The sequence below is a fragment of the Gekko japonicus genome, unplaced genomic scaffold (genome assembly GCF_001447785.1).
Source record: "Gekko japonicus isolate JY-2015 unplaced genomic scaffold, Gekko_japonicus_V1.1 scaffold132, whole genome shotgun sequence".
NCBI classification, from domain to species: Eukaryota; Metazoa; Chordata; class Lepidosauria; order Squamata; family Gekkonidae; genus Gekko; species Gekko japonicus.
In genome coordinates this window covers 268754-290643 of record NW_015173677.1, presented here as the reverse complement: position 1 = coordinate 290643, position 21890 = coordinate 268754, and the positions used below count along the sequence as shown (strand labels likewise).

The 21890-nt window shown below is 41.3% G+C and overlaps 1 protein-coding gene across 1 annotated transcript in view; it reads right to left on the bottom strand.

Annotated features, from left to right (window-relative positions):
- Nucleotides 1-21890, bottom strand: part of ANOS1 (anosmin 1) — a 152380-nt gene that overhangs the window by 34173 nt on the left and 96317 nt on the right. Inside the window, exons 7-9 of the mRNA XM_015422969.1 lie at nt 9219-9424; nt 7709-7856; nt 946-1098 (exon numbers count right to left, since the gene is read on the bottom strand). Coding sequence (XP_015278455.1) covers nt 946-1098; nt 7709-7856; nt 9219-9424 — 507 coding nt within the window. The remainder of the gene's footprint in view (nt 1-945; nt 1099-7708; nt 7857-9218; nt 9425-21890) is intronic.

Below are 21890 nucleotides of genomic sequence, written 5' to 3'. Positions count from 1 at the left end.
TGCTGACAAGGGAACTGATTCTTTTTGTGTAGGTAGCACTCTCACACTGAAACCTTGCAGGATTTCTCATTCTTTTGCAAGGGAGCATTCAGGACTGTGTCTTATATGTGCAAAGGAGTTATGGGACAGAGGCTCCTGAGGATGTTTACCTTGTTACCTTTGCTGTAACATCTCAAAACTAGATCCAGAGAAGCAACAAGTCTGCCTATGCCTTGTTGAAGGTGGACTATTTGAAGGATCTTCAAAAGATCCACTTCAAAGGAGGATTATATCTCTCAGCAGATCCTGGGCCTCATATAGGATTATGTTCCTTCTGATCAGCTATTCTATAGCACAATCACTTACCATACCTAGAAATTTTGTCTTTGTCATGACCTGAATATGCACTTACCCAGTCAGAAATGATTACAGCATATTATCTTTGGCTAATTCCACCTTCCCCCCATGTCAAAGTTTCCTCAGAGTTTTAGTGAGCAGGAAAACATTACCAAAACTACCTCATTTTTGGAACTGGTTTTTCTTCCACTGTGATTCTGTGCCCCTAAAGTTTTTAGTTTATTTAAGTTCATATACTTGTATACATATAGCATTGGAATGGTTTCAGAAGAATTGGAATGACTGTCAATTATCAAGTATCTATTAAACTTTTAGGAAGCATGACAAGTTGGGTGTCAGACACATTCACATAAGGAGTCCGTGGAAATGTAGTGTCTTATCCCAAAAGTATGCTTAAAATGTGGTTCTGTAACTTGCATTGCCAAAAACAGTGTATTCTGTAACTGTATTTATGACAATCTCACAACGAAAGTCAATGCTCTGAAATTCTCCTAGGAACTTCACAGAGATTCTTCTATGATTGGTCCCCACTGAAACTAGCAAGGTACTCAGAGGTTTGTCATCCCAACAAGGTATATTTGTGCTAGTCTGGAGAGAATTTTTACAAACCTTCGGTCTTCTTCCAATAAACTTTCACCTGAAGCTGCTCATCTTGATAGAAAGGTACTCCAACTTCAAGAATACGAGTGGGTCTTCTTCCTTTGAAGGATGGAAGAGCATCAGTTAATCCATTTTTTTTCATAACTATAGATACATGTTCTTCTGCAAGACAAAACATAGCCAGGAAGTTCTCTACTCACACAGATTTAAGGCTACTCTTGTAACATTGTGTTGTAAGCCATCCTGAGCCTGCTTGTGGGATAGGGTGGGGTATAAATTAAATAAATAAATAGTAATTGTGCAATTCATTAAACAGTCTGCAAATTCTTTCAATAAAATGTATTTATTTAGTTAATTCATTTATGCCCCAACGTTCTCCTCAATGGGGACTCGAACCAGCAAATGAGAGTGTAGGCTCTCCAGAAATGTACTTATATGCTAAATTTCTTACATAACTATAATTCCCAGAGCTCTCTGGAGAGACTGAATGACAGTTAAAGTAGTACTTCTTTTATGTGAATGGGTTAAGATTAGAGACGAGTCACAGTGGGGAACAATGCATTAATCTCCAAATTACCCTCATGTAAAAACTTCAAGAAGCAGTCTAGCCTCAGGCTATAGCTATCAAATCAGTGCACTGCTACAATCTACACCTAGACTTTACAGAGTTCCACAGAAATAATGAATTGGAATGAATAAACCAAATATTTAAATATTTTAGGATATTTATTTTCTTTTTCAAACATACACACAAGTCATCCAAAAATGCTAATAGAAGATCATGATATGTGGGTGTAAAGTGCTGTCAAGTCAAAGCCAATTTATGGCTACCCCTTAGAATTTGCAAGGCAAGTGATTACGCAGAGGTAGTTTGCCATTGCCTTCCTTTGCCAAGGCTTCCTTGGTAGTCTTCCATTCAAGTACTCGCCATGCTTAGCTTCTGAGATCTGATGAGATCAGGCTATAATATACCATTCCACATCATAAATCATGATATATCTGCAGCTAAAGTGAACTGCAGTAATAATGAATTCATAGGCTTCAGATAACTGAAAACTCCAAGAAACACAATTTGCAGTGTTTAGCTGTCTGGTACAGGCAAGTGCATTTAGAGCTAACCAAAGCAGTAATTAGTAAAATAAGAATCAACTAAATGGAGCAGAATGTGTGAAATACGTGAGAACATATTAAAAAGATAAAGCAGACAGTAAACTTTACTATTTTCAAAGGAACAGAGGAAATAGGTAATTGTAAATTACTGTTTTTAAAGCCAGAGGTCGTGGCGAAAAAAAGAATGAATTATTTCTTTCACATGTCACAGTGATGTATATATTTGTCACAATAGTTAATAATTTTATTTATTTATTTATTTATATCCTGCCCTCCCCAAAGGCTCAGGGCAGCTAACGAGGCACAAGTGCCAGAGTTAAAACAGATAAAACCACCTAAAACAGTAAAACAATATAATACAACAACAAAGTGTCAGTGTTCCATTTATCACAAGATGGGGTAGATCTTAATCCAATGGCAATTGGTCCCGCAACCTGTCATCCCCTCTCCTTCCAGGGTCACCTCGCACCCAGATAAAACCACATATTAGTGGTAGTGGTGCGATGCTGCATACATATCGGTGGTGGAATTGTAGTGGCGGCGGCTCCTACTCGAAAGCCTGGCAGAAGAGCTCAGTCTTACAGGCCCTGCGGAACTGAGAAAGCTCCCGTAGGGCCCGGATCTCCTCCGGGAGCTCCTTCCACTAGGTAGGAGCCGCCACCGAAAATGCCCTGGCTCTAGTAACAGCAAATTTAATATCCCTGGGGCCTGGAATTTCCAGGAGATGTTGACTCCCCAACCGTAGTGCCCTTGGGGGAACATATGGAGAAAGGCAGTCCCTTAGGTAAGCCGGACCCTGGCCATACAGGGCTTTGATGGTAAGAACCAGCACTTTGAAGCAGATCCGGTACGTTATTGGTAGCCAGTGCAGCACTTTCAGCACAGGCCGTATGTGATCCCTCCTACAAAGACCCATCAACAGCCTGGCTGCAGCATTCTGCACTAGCTGCAGCTTCCGGATCTGCAACAAAGGCAGCCCCAAGTAGAGAGCATTACAGTAGTCTAACCTCGAAGTGACTGTCGCATGGATCACTGTGGCCAGGTCATCACGGTCAAGGAAGGGGACCGGCTGCCGAGCCATCCGAAGATGATAAAAGGCCAACTTGGCAGTGGCTGCCACCTGGGCTTCCATCGTTAGAGAGGAGTCCAGGAGCACACCCAAACTCCTAACCTCCGACACTGGCACTAAAGGCACCCCATCGAAGGTCGGACGTGGGAGCCCCAGCCCTAAACCGGTCCGACTCAGGTCCAGGACCTCCGTCTTTGCTGGGTTTAGTTTCAACCGGCTCAGTCTAAGCCACCCAGCCACAGCCTGTAACGCCCAATGAAGGTCATCCGGGGGAGAGCTTGACTGGCCGCCTAACATCAGATAAAGCTGGGTGTCATCTGCATATTGATGACACCCAAGCCCACAACTCCGGGCAATCTGGGCAAGGGGGCGCATGTTGATGTTAAACAACATCGGGGACAGCACAGCCCCCTGTGGCACCCCACATTCAAGGGGATGTCTCCGGGACCACTGGTCCCCTATCGCCACCCTCTGTACCCGACCTTGGAGAAAAGAGTCAAACCATTGAAGGGCAAGCCCCTGAATCCCCATGTCGGCGAGACGGTGGGTCAGCTACTGGTGGTCGACCATGTCAAACGCAGCCGACAGATCTAACAACAGCAGTGCTGCCACACCACCCCGATCCAAATGCCTACGGAGGTCGTCAGTCAGGGTGACCAGCACCGTCTCTGTCCAATGACCCGGGCGGAAGCCGGACTGGAAGGGATCGAGGACAGAAGTATCATCCAGAAAGCCCTGTAGCTGTAACGCCACCACTCTCTCAATAAGTTTGCCCAAATAGGGCAAATTGGACACTGGCTGATAGTTGGGCAATTCGGCTGGGTCCAAAGATGGCTTTTTCAAGAGAGGGCGAACCATCGCTTCCTTGAGTGCCTCAGTGAACCGTCCCTCCAAAAGGAACGTGTTGATAATCTCCCGCAGGACACCTCGAAATCCCTCATGGCACGCTTTTATGAGCCAGGAGGGGCACGGATCAAGGTCGAATGTGGATGGACGTACAGATACAAGCAATCTGTCAACTTCCTCCAGGCTGAGCAGGTCAAAACACTCTAAACCCGGCGCCAAAGGCATGCAAGGGGCCTCAAGTTCACTCACTGTTTCAATTGTGGCGGGGGGGTCACGACAGAGCGCCAAGACTTTGTCTGCAAAATAGCTCACAAATGCCTCACAGCCAATATCCAATTCCCTAACATTTTGCCTGCCCTGTGGCAGAGCTGTCAAAGACCGAATTATACTAAATAATTCAGCTGGACATGAGCTAGCGGATGCAATCGAGGTGGCATAGAAGTCTCTCTTTGCTGCTTTGACTACCATCTCATAGGCTTTCATAAGCGTCCTATAGGATGGTCTTGACGCCTCATTGCGAGCTCAACGCCACCGTCTCTCTAGCCGTCTCAGTTCTCGCTTCAGCTCTTGTAGCTCCTGGGTATACCAAGGCGCTCGCCTGACACGAGTGTGGCGAGGGCACCTGGGAGCGATCTTCTCAATGGCTGAGGAGAGCCAGACATGCCAGTCCTCCACCAGCTCATCCAACGAGCCGCCAGGGGGGCCTCGGATACTGCAGGGCCATCTGGAATCGCATTGAATCCATTTGGCACCACAAGCGAGCAAAAATCCACTCGCTGCCTAAACAAGGTTGGGGTGGAACATTCAGACGGGCCTTCAGGGCCAGGTGGTCCGACCATGGCACTGCCTCTGCAGTGATCCAGTCCACCATCACCCCCGCCGCGAAGATCAAATCGAGCATGTGACCGGCCCGATGTATGGGAGCTGAGATGAATTGAGAGAGTCCCAGTGCTGCTATGGACAACACCAGGTCCGTAGCCCGGCTGGAGGTCGCGTCCTTGGCTTGGACGTTGAAATCACCCAAGACAATCAGCCTAGGGTGCTCCAACGCCTAGGCTGATACGGCCTCCAGCAGGGACGACAGGCTACTGGCTGGTGCGTTAGGTGGTTGGTACACCAACCAAATTGCCAAACTCTCAACAGCCTCCAGCATCAGACCGATACACTCAACGCCCGCAATCTTCACTGACGGAAGTGCTCTGAAGGAGTAAGCCTCCAGAATGAAGATAGCCACTCCCCCCCGCCCCCTAGTCCGTGACTGGTGGAGGACCGAGAACCCGGGCGGGGCAAGCTGAGTGAGAGCTACCGTTTCACCCTCCCGCACCCAGGTCTCGGTCATGCATGCCAGGTCAGCTCGTTGTTCCTGTACAAAATCCCGAAGGATTGTAGTTTTGTTGTTAATGGGCCTGGCGTTGCACAGCACCAGTGACAGAGGGGGTTCTCCATCCTGGCCCCACTGCCGGCCACCATTGGGATGGGCCATAGGCTGGAAGGGCGCCAAGCAGCTCTGTTTTTCTGCATCCTTAAATTTAAACTAAATTTCCATACAGGAAGACACAACAGCTAAATCACCTAATCCAAACTAATCTGCATTGCAGGTTTTATTAGAAATTTCATTTTAAACACCCTTGTTCCTGTAGCCCTACTATTCTGGGGTAGAGACTCACCCTTTGTACCCGCTAGTATCATCAAGATGTTGACGTAATCACATATTTGGGCTAGGACTGCAAAAACTAGATTACAAAACTATACATGGTTATCAATAGGCCAGGTTTTCAGTGACCCTGTCTTTTGCTTCTCAACTACCAATCTAAATAAAACATAAAAATCAACTAACAGTAAGGAAAAGGCAATCAAGATGAAGCAGATAGCATATTTCACTGAAACAGAATTCAGACTGTTTTCTGACAGGGGGAAATGATAAGAGGATAAGAGTCAAGAAAAAGATTAGACTATGCCCCAATTTAGCTTTTATGGTAATAGAAAGAAAAGATGCCCTTGAAATGAACATAGCTGATGAAAACACAAACCTCATGTGAGATTAATGAAAACAAATCTAGACTTGCAAAGTTTTTGTAAACTCTAAATGTAATATTGCTAGCAGCTGAGACTGGAAACTCCTAAGTATATAAAAAGAGAATTTCTACAATTATTTTCTTTTTTCCCTGTGTTCTACAGAATAAAGGGAAAATTGTGAAGTTATGAACCTTAGTATAAAAACTAAGTGTTCAAAACATCTCCCTATTTCTTTTAAACCTAGTAAACATTTAAAAAACATAGCAATTCCTTAGAAAGAAAAGAAATTATACACTATAAAAGTGTTTATTTATTTACTTTATTATACCCTGTCTTTCTCCGCATTGGGACCTGGAGGGTTATATCATTCTCCTCTCCTCCACTTTGCCTTCACAAGGCAAGGACTCCCAGAAAGCTTTCATGGCCCACTGGAGAGTTGAACCTTGGTCTCCCAGTTTCTACTCAGCCCCTAACAAATATACCACTCTGGCTCCCCATGGGTCACTCTGCCTGAATTACTACAGTCTTACAACATTGTTTTCAGTTGTAAATCACTTTGACTGACAATGTGGAAGGCAGACTAAACATGGAGTAACTAAAGAATCAAACAAACTCTTTGAGGGGCCTTAGCACATGCTTTGCATGCAGAGGATCCCAGGTTTAGTCCTTGACAGATAATTTAAGGAAAGACCTTGAGACCTACTGCCAGTCAGAGTAGACAATATGAAACTAGGTGGACCAGTGGTCTCATGCAGCTTCATGTGTACAGGATGTCCCCACAACGAGAACCATGCTCATATTTTGATGCATATGTATTCATTCAAATACTAGGCAGTACACACAGTCTGTGCACTGAAGTTCAATAGTGGATCCCCAGGATATGCTCTTTGTAAAGATTACCATAAATTGCTCAAATTACAGGAAACGTATGCAAATTTGTGTGAAGTAGCCCTTGATTCTTCTATTAAAATAACAGCAAACAATGTACAAAACAATGTAATACATTTGCTCTCTCCATGAACTCTCATTATAGCCCTGAGAATATGGGAGAACAAGTAAAGAACATATGCAGGGCCCAACTGTGTTATCTTTCTTACAGAAACAGCACCATATAATTTGAATATTCTTACAGGGGAACTGCTGATAGATGAGCAAAGGAGTGATTGCTCGGCTGTAATCATAGGCTTAGCTTGCCGAAGATTCCAAATTCGACCCCAGCTCTCCTGCTACAGGAACTTGGGTAACAGATTTAAGGAAAAGATCTCTGCCTGTGAGATCCTGACACTTTCTGTCACAATATTAGGCAAGATAAACAAAAGCTATGTTTCAGACTAAGGCATCTTATGAACTGGAAACATGGCTGGAAAAATCCTTAAAGGAAACTTTAATCAGCAGCACCTGAGTATCTGTTCGTAAAGATCTTTCAAGTGCTAAAAATTTCAGCTTGTATACACAGCCCCAACTTTTCTTCTTCTTCTGAATTTCTAAGGATAATGGTAAATCATACAACACACATCCACACATACTCTTAAGGAAACCAAGGCCATAGTGAATCTGTACTAATCAAACTCTTGTTTTTGAAAAGGAAATACTTTGACATATGTAAAAGTGAGCAAGCAATATAAATACCATTCAGGCATGTAGCAAACTTTGTCATTTATGGCATTCCTATCTGAATATTTCTTGTTAAATACAGGTCAAAAAATCAGCATTTCTGAACATATAACTTACTGCTGTTAACAGCTGTCTGGGTAGAACTGAAGTACAGAGAGACCTTGGCACTTTTCAGGCGAACTTGACCCCAATATGTAACTGCCTGAAGTTCAACCATGTAGTTACAGTTGGGTTGGAGTCCTTCCAGGACTACATAATTCTGGGACTACAATTGAACAGATATGAGAATGAATAAAATGATACATTTTACTGAATGTAAAGCTTTTGTATGCACAAAAGATAGAAGAAGCATCTGAATAATATCTAGAGCATCCACAGTCCATTTTAAGTTACAAGTGAGTGAACATCATTTGTGTAGGTGGTAAATATGTAAGGTATTAATTCTACACATGCGCATACTACAACATGCCATAGCAAATTTGTCTACAGCATACTGTAGTGTACTTGAATTTACTGCACTTGGGTCAAAAACAGTGCTGGAAATAGTTTGCCTAATATGAATAATACTTGCATATGTTGTCTATTCTGCCTTGCAGCTATGCAGACTGAAGAGCAGGTTCACTTTATATACATTTTGTTAGCCTGTAAGGTGCTTGAACTGCTTGTTTTATTATTTTGGTGCTACAGACTAACATAGATATCCATCCAACCTCATAACTACAGTGGCAGCTCAACATACCCAGGCCCCTTTCACATTACCATTTTAAACTAGATGCTATTCATTGTTGATCTGATTCCGAGTAAAGTGATATAGGGGTGCGGGTTTCATACAGCATATTTCAATCCATTTGTGAACCATCTCTAAAGCACTCTGGCCGTTTTAAACAGTGTCACTTTCCCCCCACCCTTTTTCGGGTCATGTTCTTTCTCACTTTTTTGGAACAGAATAGGCATCTCACTGGTTCCATTACAGCACTGAAGCTCTGTTTTGGTCTAGCGCTATAGCACACAACTTAGAATGTTAAAAAAAATGTGAGAAAGACTGCATCGTGGGAAAGGGGGGAGTGGCACTTTTGGAAGCGTTGCAGACAGCACACTACAGCGACTCAGAAATGCAAACAAGAGGTGAAAACAGAAGCAGTTTTTTAAAGAAAAGCTCAGCCCCCACATTGCCAACTGGACACAAGTGGCTTTGTATGAAAAAGGTAAATAAAATCCGTTAGCGGCCACATGCTAAAGCAGTTCTGTCTGAAATGACACAAAAAATTTGTTAGCAACTGGCTGCTAAAACAGATTATAAAGGCTGCTTGAAAGGGGCCCATGTCTAAAGGAATTCTGAATTCACCTAGCTCAGCAAAGGACTTGAAGTAGCTGTTATCTCTATAAGACAAATAATATGAAATCAAATTACATATTAATATTTATCACTTAACAGAACCCGTTAATAGACTTTGTGTTCAATACATCTCATTCGTTCCCTAGAATTGTCTGACTTACAATATATCTATCTTCTCTAACATTTACTTTTAAGGACCAGGCTAATGATTAGATTCATACAAATCAGGGGAATGCCAACAAGAAATCTGTGGCAATTTAAAAAAACCCTACACGTGTGTACATTTATTACCCCATCTGTTGTCTTCCTTCTCTTCTTTTTAGCAGGAACAAGAGACTTGCTGTTAACTGTCCAGCTCCAGAACACTTTGTAGTGATGGACGGGGATATCAGGTTCTTCAGGGAGATCCCAGACAATCCTTGCACTAACACTTCCATCATTGTTTGCAGTTGAGTTGGCAATCCGGAGATTGGATGGGGCAGGTGGAGCTGATGGGTCTGATGACAAATACAAAGCAAAAAAGGAAACTTAAAACAGTTTTCCATGGAACTACTGCACATATTTCAACACTTGAACACAGGGTGGTGGTGGCTTTTTGTGGATGATATCATGAATCTTTCAAGTGTAAATTGTCAATATAAAGTTAGGTCAGAATTATTAATATAAACTGCACCATCTTGAGCTCATTTACTGAACATCATCCAATTTAATATATGCCCTCATGTATCAACAATGCCCTTCTACTGTCTACATGGGAAAACCAATGGACACAAATTCTAATGTTCACTGCCTTGGGGACCAGTATTAGGTGGAAAAACAGGACAGAGACATTATAAATAATAAAATAATAATAAAAAATGGGACATAAGAAATCACAACATCCAGAAACCAGTGGGAGACTCTTTTATTCTCTCTTAGCATACTATTACAAACTTGAAATCCACTGTTTTACCCCTCCCTCAAGAGAATAGGCAGTATGAAAGCGCTGAATCAGAATTCATCAAATAATTAAAGACTTTTTGTCATCCTGGCTTTAACAGAGACTCGGATTTTCTTACTGTGATCTCTAATAGCTCTATAGGACCCACCTTTCAGACATGTTCATTGGCTGTTCTCAACATGTTTTATCGGACTATATCCTTGTAGAAATTAGTTATTTTTCACTTATACTATTTATCATTCTTTATCTTTTTGCTTAAATATTTGAATCTCTGACCTCTCTCATCATCCATTATGTGTAACTGCTAATTCTGTTGATTTCTGATGAGATTCATGCACAATCTTTCTACTACTACTCCTTTTTCTCCTTACATTGAAGATCTGCCCTTGAAATATTCGTTGCAGAATTCATACCAAGCCTCTCTGCCTCAGCTCCTCTCCCTATAATTTTCCCCATAAAAAAGAATTCCCTGTATGATTTTCCTTCATATGTCTGAAGAAGTGAGCTGTGACTCACAAGAGTTCATACTGAAATAAATGTTAGAATTTAAGGTGGCACTGAATTCTTGTTTTATTTTCCAAGAAGGAAATCGGCCTCAAAATAAGATATATATTTAAATAATAAAATGTTATCACTGTACATGACACCTGTGAAACAGTTATAGCAACATCAGTAATCAGAGAAATATCTGACATACTATAAGTGAAGTTATGTTAATGTCACTATGCCAATCAATGGTCTATAGTTGTTGTTCAGTCGCACAGCCGAGTCCGACTCTTCGCGACCCCATGGACCAGATCCCGCCAGGTCCTCCTGTCTTCTGCCATCCTCTGAAGTTTGCTCAATTTCATGTTCGTTGCATCTATGACACTGGTCTAACCATCTCATCCTTTGCCGTCCCCGTCTTCTTTGACCTTCAATCTTTCCCAGCATCAAGGTCTTCTCCAGTCTATAGTACAAAACTTTAGTACAAAACTGCTAACTGAACCCATCTTGCAATGTTGCTACACCATTTTACCACATCAGATTATAAAGCCTCATCATCAATATAATCTGATTCAGGAAATTGTATTTCTCACACTGAACTTGCTTAAAGAACTTTATACCAAATCACAGAGCAGACTTGTGTTTTAGAGATGATGGTAGTGTACCCATATAAAATGCATCCTGGATATTATCTGCAACCCTCTAGGTACCAGTTCAACAATGGAACACTTTTAGAAAATATAGAGGGTTCAAGCTATGGGGAGGGCATGCATCAAAAACACTGAAACACCTAGCACAACCAGAAAGACAACTGGTGCAAAACGTGTCACTGACTTTACCATCCATTTTCAGTCCTTTGGTCTGCATCTCAAGCCATTCATTGAAGAGTTGCATTTTAGGGGAGTGGAAAGAGCAGAAGGAAAGCTCTATTCTGTATGTAAAATGCCACTCACATTCTCCTCATAATACTTTGGGAAAGATAGGCTGCGGTCACACGCAACATTAGCCACGCAAGAGATACGGAAGACAAGCGGAGTTTCCGGTCGCGATCTCACCAGCACATCTGGGAAGCGTAGCGCTTCCGTGGCACAACTGAGGCTTCCTGCCGAAAAAGCGCAGCAAAAAACTAGTACCTTGGAGGTACTAGTTTCCAGAAACTGCGGGGCAAGGGCGGGCGTCTGATTGCGTTTCCGGTGGTATCCGGCGCCCGCCCATATCCCCTTGCGGAAAAGGGTTTTTTCCCCCCACGTCTCCGTGGATGCGCACACGCACCCAACGGAGCATGCGCATTCGTAGTGTACACGAAAAAAGAAAACCAGTTTGCCGCGCCGCGCGCTTCTTCATTGCGCGCAGGCGTGTGTTGTGATCGGCACCTCTCCCTTGCCATGGAACCTCCACAGTACCTCCACAGAACCTCCACAGTAGGTCTGATCGCTTTACTGCATGTTAGTTTGCCCCGGGGCAAACAGCCACACTTCTCCTCTGCAGTTTCCTGCCCGTGTGACAGGGGCCATACTACACCTTGAAACCCATATTCACCACTAACTGTGTAAGAAGCAAATCTGATTTTAAAATTCAGTCTTCCAATTCTAAACTGTTAATTTCCTTCATTTAGGCTAAAGGAAACATAATGAATACTACGGAACTATGTTTCCCCAAGGGTTGCAATTGGCCAAGGACTCTGGGGATTTTGCCTTTTTCACAGCAGAGGAAACCTTACCTAGGCCCCGGTCACACGGGCAGGAAACTGCAGAGGAGAAGCGTGGCTGTTTGCCCTGGGGCAAACTACTGCGCAGTTACGTGATCAGACCTCCTGTGGAGGTCCTGTGGAGGTACCGTGGAGGTTCCATGGCAAGGGAGAGGTGCCGATCACAGGACAAGCCGGCGCACAATGAAGAAGCGCACGCCACGGCAAACTGTTTTTTATTTTTGTGTACATGACAAATGCGCATGCTCCGTTGGGTGCGCATGCGCATCCACAGAGACTTGGACAAAAAAAACAACACCTTATTTGCAAGGGGACATGGGCGGGTGCCGGATGCCACCGGAAACGCGATCAGACGCCCGCCCTTGCCCCGCAGTTTCCGGGAACTAGTACCTCCAAGGTACTAGTTTTTTGCCACGCAGTTTCGGCTGGAAGCCTCGGTTGAGCCACGGGAGTGCTACGCTTCCCAGATGTGCTGGTGAGATCGCGCCCGGAAACTCCGGCTGTTTTCCGTCTCACTTGTGTGGCTTCTGTTACGTGTGACCGCAGCCCTAGTTTCATAACTATTGTTAAATATGCTTTTGTCATCACAATTGACCAGATGGCATTTAGGCACTGGGCTGGGGAACATAGTGCAGGGTTATGCAGGGGTGGTCACCCTGCATGACCCCTTAAGTGACTCATGGGCAAGGTGGCCACCTGGGGGGGGCAGTATGCTGACCATGCTCCCAACAGGCTGGTGACAGGCATAAAAAGAAGAGGAGGAGGAGGAGGAGATTGGACATATACCCCACCCTCCACTACCCAAAGGCATCTCAGAGTGGCTTATAAACTTCTTTCCCTTCCCCTCCCCACAACAGACACCCTGTGAGGTAGGTGGGGCTGAGAGAGCTCTGACAGAACTATGGTTTGCCCAAGGTCATCCAGCAGGTGCAAGTGGAGAAGTGGGGAATCAAACCCAGTTCTCCCAAATTAGAGTACATGCACTTAACCACTACACCAATAGTCATCTATATAGCTATGGTCACCACTCCAGGCATAAATATAAAAAAAATACTGGCTCATATTTGCTCATGATTACAGTATGTTACTAAATGCCAACTACTATAACAATATAATTAGAAAAGAACACTTTTATTCATGCTCTAGGCCAAATGAAACCTCATTTCAAGCCAGAGGTAAAGCTAGATATTTTAAAATGGGACATTAAAAAATCGACACCAGACATTTGTCAATTTAATGCGCAGTTTGCTTGAAAGGTTTGAAATGGTGAACAAGATGCTAAATGAGCTTTCCAGGGACATTTCATCAGATAATCACGAAGATAAAAGTTTCACTGAGAGAATTCTGACATTTACAGTGTACAAACTGACACTATTAGTAATAAAGTAAACAGGGCTTCCTATTTAATGATTAGCAGACTGAAATAAACTCATTTATCACATGGCTTAGAGAGAATGTTTCAACTTATCCAACTTTTTTTGGGTAAAATGAACTTGTGCATCTTTCATGTCTTTTGTTTCTTTTTCTTTCTGTTATTAATTCCAAAAGGGATTGTATGGCTTTTGTATGGCTTTGTTTCATCATTATTTCTTTTGTAATTTTTGTGTCAACTTTGTAACTGTATTCTGGTTCTATTTCCCATTGATTTAAATGGAAGAAACTTCCGCTCACATTTCTTGGATCTGTACCTTCAGGGTTTTCAACCAAATTGGACAAAACTGGGGGGGGGGTATTCCCCACAGACACTCACATTGCCAAATTTCAGACAGTTAGAAAAAGGAGACCCACTTTTTGAGGCAATGAAAGACATCCATGCTTAACATCAAAGTATGTGGCAGAATTGTTAGGAAAGACTCCAAACAATAGCAAACAGACAACATTGCAAAAACTTGGTTTGAAGAACAGTACCATGAAGTAAAGGCAGACTGACAAGGCAAGGGCATTTGGCGGCACAAAGAGTGCAAGGCATCTGGACAAGGAAGCAGCTGGAGGAGGACCTTGAGGTAGATTTGTTTGAATGGGAGATAAGGTTTGGAAAGCAGTAGGTAAGCAGGGGAGTGCAAACAGCAAGGGAAAATTTGGCACAGCTAAAATGAATGTTGCCTGGATCAATGACCTCAATCAACAAAGTTCCTGGCCACAATCATACCCAGGGATTCCAGTAGCTATCTAACCTCTATGCAGTAGATATGAGAATTGGATTTTGCTGTTAGAACTTGTTCTGTAATTATTTGTTGTACTTGGGTACACTCATCCCCTGTCAACTATGTGATGTGCAAAATCAGATGCACAGATTTTATAAACCAAATGATCACAAGCATTTTAATAAAATATTGTCTGGCATATACAATGAGAAAACTTCTCATGACAGCAAAGCCACAGGTATGTTGTGTAGGTTAATCTGAATCATATTCATCTAATGTTCTGTGTATATCATGTATATCAGAGACAAGAAGTGTTGATCATATTATAAGTACCAAAGTTCTTTCTTCCTTCTGTCATTTTAAAGCAAAGCATTCACATTAAAAATACTGAAATCTCCCATTTACAAATTGACAGTACATCAATAAACGCCTGCTACCTTGACCTTATCTGTAATTAAGGTCAGTAGATATCAGTGAAATCTAGAGTTGGTTGTCATGATACTTCTTGCACAATTGCTCAAATATAAACTGTGAATGTAGCACTTAAACCACCACAAGTCTGCTTGAATATATACATCTGACTTTTTTTCCTGCATGCCCCTTACTTGGATGGAAAAGTAGTCACAGCAGTTGGTGTACCGGACCATCCTGCTTTTCTTTCATACAATACTTTAAATTTAACTTCTACTTTATATCTGTGCTTATAATCCAAGTATGGCAAGCCTTAGGTGTCATAATACAAGTGTGAAGTCTGCACACTGAAACTAGAGAGCAGGAAATCGCTTCCCTTTAGTTTTGCAAAGCACAGCAATAGCTCATTGTGTCTTATCTCTATTTTCCTTTCAATTATCTACATGTCTGCTGTGGAAGGTAATAGCTATCTGTGTGTCATTTTACATTCTTAGATCCTAGTGTGCCACTGTCTTTTCACAGCACGTGTTTATTTTCTTCCTCTCACAAGGCATAAAATCAACGCTGGACAAGGCATACATAATCATTACTCATTACCTCTACATTAAAAAATGAATACAAACTGTGAGATGGGAGGAATTAAGGTATGAGCATAGTTTGTGTGCTGCTGCATCTCGTTCATTATTGACTAGTTTTGTGGTCATTTGACAGATTCTCCTATCTGAAGAAAACACAAGATAACCCACAGAGGGATATCTGTAATTTATAATCCAGTTCTTGGTGGCCAGTTATGCAGCTAAAGCAAACAATAAACGCAGGGATTTGAGGTTGGCTCACAGGATGGGTCTTTACTGTGAACAAGCTCTGAACTAACCAATGTGACAGATCCATCTCCTCTCACTTGCAGAAAGGAAGATATCTTTAGGTCAAGACTGACATCATACACACTGCAAATACAGCATTTCTTTACATCTTATCTGGCCAAGAAATACCCAATAGACACTGTTCATGGACTATTTGTCTCTATCCTTTAACAGGAAGGACCACTGCTGCTTAAAATCAAATTTATGGAGAGAGAACCATTCTCTTCCTTTCCAGCCACAAGAAGAAAACAAAGGCACTGTGGTTCCCAGATACTGTTAAACCTAGGTAAAGATTAGATTTCCCAAGCGCTAAGCCAAATCCTTTCCAGGTCTTGTCTTGAGTCCATGGGTAAGTTGTATTTTTTAAAATGTTTTTTCCACTGAAACCCGTTCAGGGAAATGTATTGTTCAGTTTATAAACAAGGAGTGCACTAGCATCTTAAATACTAACTGAATTTTATTTCAGAGATAAGAGTATAGAAAGTAGACAGCAGCTTGTGGAGTGTGCAAACATACATGCAGGAATAAGGATAACATATTTTCAACTATGTACCTAACAGCACGTTTAGCTATAATTTTGTAATCCTTTCAAGCATTAAGATGAAGGAGTTTTGCTCTTATTTAGAACTGGATCGCATACTGCTCCTTTTTAAAAAGTTGTAACTCTCTCCAAAAGACACAGCAGACAAGTTTCCAGTTATGAAATACTTCCATGGCACATGTAGAGGGATTGGCTTTGCCCACTGGAATAGGAACATATAACCCAGCTGTTTAACAATATAAAAAACACAACTGTTCCCAAAGGAGCCACAGAGAAATATTTATTGCTAGAAGTGGGTGTCTGTTGGGATTTTACTAACATTCAGTTTAGGTGTATGCATGAAATTATATTAAGCGTGGGCAGTTAGGTCCTCTGAAAACAATACTTTTTTTCTGCTTCATTCACTCTTGAAACTTATAGTGTGGATATTAACAATGTACTTCATCTTAAGGGGGAAAGCAATAAAAACTGTGGTGGATGCTTCAGAATATGCCTATTTTAATGCAGATTGTTCTGACTTTTTGTTGTTGTTCTGTTTTCATCACAACAGGATTGTACAGAAGTTGGCCACAGGATAGAGAAAACAAAATGGATTTTATGGACAAGGCCCAAACATACAGCTAATTACCAGTGTACCCAAACTATCAGAGATGTGTGTCCCTTCTTATGTTTTCATGTGGCAAAACAATTCTATAAAAACTAAGGTCTGATACTTCTGATGGGTTTATTTTTCCATATCATCATCAGCTTTTTTATTGCAGTCAATATAGACGTCTTTTTGTTAGAGCTGGCTGGTATACATTCTCTTCATTGTATTTTCACCATTCTTATTTTAGAAATGCAGTCGTTCTATACTTACATCTACATGACTGAAAGCTTCTCTCAATAGTGGAGATTAACTGTAACTCACCAAGAGATAAACTTTACTGAATCTAGCATTAAGGGGAATGTTGCTTTTTCCTTTCTCTTAAAGGTAAGAGATACAACTGTATTTATCCTATGAACAGAATTTGTGTCTATTCAACTTTACACAAAAGCTTCTTTACAAGGTATGCAAAAATCTCCACCTAGCAACGAGCTCAAAAGACAGCTGTGTGGGAACAACACAATAAATCACACTGGGAAATGTAACAATGCATGCATAACCAAATATATTGCACCATATGGATCTCCATTCAGCACACATAACAGACTAAGTACTGTTTACCATCAAGTACACTAGTGTGCTCCACCTTCTGCTGCTTCCATGGTACTCTGGATCAGAGAAACTGGGTGCATTACAAACATTTAAATCCCTTTACATTCCAGGCAAGGTGGCTTAGACACACAGTTGAGAGCTTGAGCCTCTAATGACTACAATGGGACTTAAGCATGCTTATTCTTCTTTGCACACCCATGGCCATAATACAGAATGAGCATGCTCCGATCTTTCCTGCTCCAGACCTATTCTGCAGCAATGCAGATTTTTCACAGGAAACAATATAATAACTTTCTCATCTACAAATTCTTGGTTCTTATGGATAGCGCATTCCGTAAATGACAGCACATTCCGTATTTTCTGATCCCCCCCCCAATTTAGATTTGACCACATATATGGCCATTAAATCTGATACCATCCAAAAGGACAGAGGACTTCACCTACTGTTATTGAGCATGTTCTATTGTAAATAAGTATGCACAGTGGTATTTAGTTATGGAATCTAACAAGTGGTTATTTTTGTTGCTGCACCAGCCCGAAAACATGGGAAGTTACACAGAGGATTGCTTATATAAGAGGGAAATCGGGGTGGGGGGGAGCTTATAAAAGAGTTGACAGAGAGAATTTCTGCCATTACCCATGTGGCTACTGTCTCCTATCATACACAGTATTCCAGAGGGTCTCCAGCCCCCAGGAGAACTTTTTCAGGGAAACTCCTTGTAAAAAGGAAGGTGACAAAGTTATGGGTTGCTGATACTTTAACCAGTGACCATTTCCCACTGGAATTATTATACCTTGAATCAAAAGGTCTTCCATGTATCAGTAAAGAAAAAATAGTTAAGAGGAAATGGAATAAAAATTTAGCTGCAGAAGCTAAGTAATAATGAGGCAGGAAGAAATGAATCACATTGTGTCAGCAACATCCAAAACTCCTGGTAGTGTAAACCTGTTTTCTAAGCTGGAGGCTCTAATCAGCATTTTTACTTCAATTTTGACTAAAACAATTTTGAAGAGGGACAGGAACAGTAGGATTGTAGACTGCCAAAAAGAACTCTTATGAAATCGTACACTACATTTAAGAAGCATCCTATTCCTTACAACTACTGACGATGTCTCCAGAGCAGACAATGCTATAACTGTCTACACAAAAGTAAAAAGAAAGAATTCTGTAAGAAAGAATGGTCAAAGCTAATATCCCTTGCAAAAAAAAGGGGGGGGGAATCTTATAGACTTCTGGCATGAACATGACCTCTAGCTCTCAAGTGGATCCTATACGTCCAATTCCCCCTCTAAGCGGAAACAGCATTACAAAAAAGTCTTTGCTACGACTAGGGATAAACTCAAAATCCCACTTAATCTAAATATTTCAACATTTCCAGACATATCAGAAATGGAAGTAGTCTAATAAAATCTTTAAAACCTGGGAAGTCACCAGGTTGTGATTATATTCCACCTGAATGAGTTAAACTTGACCCAGATTAGTGAGGCTTCCTTCCTGGCACCATTATTTACTGAGGTAAATCATACTGGAGAAATACTTGATAGTTGGAATTTTGCAATTATAATACCATTTTTCATCAAGGGAACAAAAGACAATCCAGCTAATTATTGCCCAATAAACTTTCTCTCTGTTATGGGCAAGCTTTATGCTAACCATTTAGCCAGCAGGCTGAAGGTATGGATAGAGAACTCAAACATCTTGAACAATGACCAATATGGATTTAGGAAAATACATTCCTTCCTGCTTGCATCATTGCTTCATGTTATCTTCTCTAGCAAATAAATATACAAAAGGTGCAAGCAGTGTACTTTACTCTTCATTTGTTTATCTCTGTGGTGCATTTGATTCTATGTCTCTCATTAGATGTTGGAAAAAAACTTTTTAACATGGGTATGCCTGGCAGATTGCTGGCACTTATTAGGAATCTAAACTCCAAAAATATTCTCCAGATTTGTATACTAGGTAACTCCACCCTCTCAAACACAATCAGGGTAAGAAGCAGGGCTGCATCTTGGCCCCACATTTATTTAATTTATATATAAATGATTTTCATCCTAGCCAGGACTGCAGATTTATTATTTATTTATGTATTTATTCTTTTTAATCTGTATCCCACCTTGCCTGTTCTCCTCAGCTGTCAGCCTGTACCTTATTTAGCATATGCAGATGATCTAGTTTTATTAGTCCGTACTCTCTCAGGTTAGTGAAAATATTAAATAAGTTTTAGGATTTCTGCATTAAAGAATCTTTAGAAATAAACTCTGATAAAACAATACTAATATTTTCTATATCTAAACTAAAAAGGTCACATTCTTTATCCTTGTGTGGAAACTCAATTGACATAGTAAGAAATTTCAAGTACCTCGTGGTTATGTTTACACAGACCTCTCTTGGGATCTGCATATCTACATGTTAATGCAGCGGTTAAATTCCTCCTTTATTTTCTTAAAAATATTTTATTGCAAAAGAGGGCAATTTGTTCCAGCACTTCTATAGAGTAATTATATATTCGGTCATCATATATGCTTCTCCAGTATGATAGACTTGTCATATGGAACATCTTGATTTTCTTCAAGTCAAATCCTTTAGAAAACTGTTGGGTATTCTGCGATGTATCTCCTCCTCCACCTTGCGATTAGAGGTGGGGTTTCCAAACCTATCTACTATTATTTATCAATCTGTCATTAAATTTTGTTTTCCCTTTTCAAGCCATCAATAGCTCCTGTTTGGCTTCAGTTGTTAATTTCAGATACATCCAGGGGTCATTTCCTGCGGGAGCGCACAGGAGCGGAGCTCCAGCTGTAAAGAGCCCAGGGGGCGGGCACATGCAAGAAGCCCCACCCTGTGCTCCCAGCAGCCCTCAGTCAGAGCAAGAAGCAGCCAGGTAAATTCCCTCTGTGAGGGACAGATCTGCACGTCCCCGTCCCCCCAATAGCTAGCAATCCAAAACAGTCCAGTGGAGCCTGAGCGGTGGGTGTTGCCTTCTGACACACGTCCGGTGACATCAGAGGGTGTGGCATGTGCAAATAAGTTATGCTAATGAGTTATGCTAATGAGCTCCTGCACCTCTTTTTCTACAAAATGACCCCTGGATACATCTATGTCCACCTGAACTAGGTGGATAAAATACTTGTCCTCTCAATAGAGTGATTTCAGGCTGCAAGGAACAGTATTAGGAAAGTAAGTTGTAGAAAGTTTCAAAATAAGATCTTAAATGAAGACTGGTCCTTGATGCTCGAGGACACAATTTATTTATTTATTTATTTAATTCCATTTCTTCCCCGCATGCAGGCTCAAATCATACATATTCTCCACTTTTCTTCCAGATACCCTTTAGTGGTAATTTTTCCTTGCCAGTCTATTTCTGCATAAGTTTAGATAAGCTTTTCTATTGGCAAGGTGTAATGCCTTCAACTCGGCTGAGGTACAAGGGAGATATAATAGAATTCCTGCAGAGGAACATAAATGCCCGTATTGTCTGGATCAAGTAGACTCGCTAGCTCCTATTGTTTTAATATGTCCCCAAAACAATACCACATAAAACAAATATATTACTCCTTGGATAAAACAGCTAACGATACTTTCTGAGAAGTGGACACTGTATGGCTATCAAGTAGATTGGTGAATTGCATGAGAGATGTGGCAGTTTTTCTCTTTATCGTGTCAAGAGGGAACTGACTTTCATTCTCACTTTTTTTGTTTAAAAATATAAATGAATAGGTAATGGCTGTTAAATCAAAGAGAGAGAGAGAGAGCACATTCCATATTTTCTCAATCTCACCCCCCTCCACTTTAGATTTATTTTGACCACATATATGGTCGTTAAATCTGATACCAGTTATGAGCAGCCAAAAGGACAGAGGACTTCACCTACTGCTATTGAGCATATTCTATTGTAAATAAGCATGCACAGCAGTATTTAGCTACAAAATCTAAGAAGTGGCTTTTTTTGTTGCTGCACTAGCCAGAAAACATGGCAAGTTACACAGAGGATTGCTTTTGTCAGAGGGAAATGAGGGCAGGGAGGAAGCTTATAAAAGAGTTGACAGAGAGTATTTCTGCCACTTACCCCACCGGCTACTATCTCCTATGATACACAGTATTCCAGAGGGTCCCCAGCCCCCAGTAGAAGTTTTTCAGGGAACCTCCTTGGAAAAAGGAAGGTGGGAAAGCATCCTTCTGTGAACCAATCTAGTAACAGAAGTCTGTGTCTGAACTAGAAATAAACAATGATCTATTAAGGTTAACCTCTTTCAGTCACATAAAATGTAGTTGCATTCTACAGATTATTCTTTACCTAGATTTAACCTGGAATTAAGTGGCAGGAATGACTTCCATTAATTTGTATGGCCCTATTCTGCATCAACTAGGCTTTGTCATTATCAGAGAAATCAAAGGCCCGACCATATCTTATTGTCTATAGATAAGGTGCAGGATATCACATAAACGCAAATATTTTTAATTTATACAGCATTCATTACATGAATGCCTATTGCAAATCCACAGGATCATGCTTTTTATTTTGAAGAAATCTTACTGCAGTTGGAGAAAAAACAGGAAACTGATAACCTACAGAAGCTAGACAAAATGTCTCTCTCCAAATGGTTTTGGCACCAATGTTTTTGAATAAGCATATTAACAAAATTAAAACCATTTGGGGCTTCTTAATTG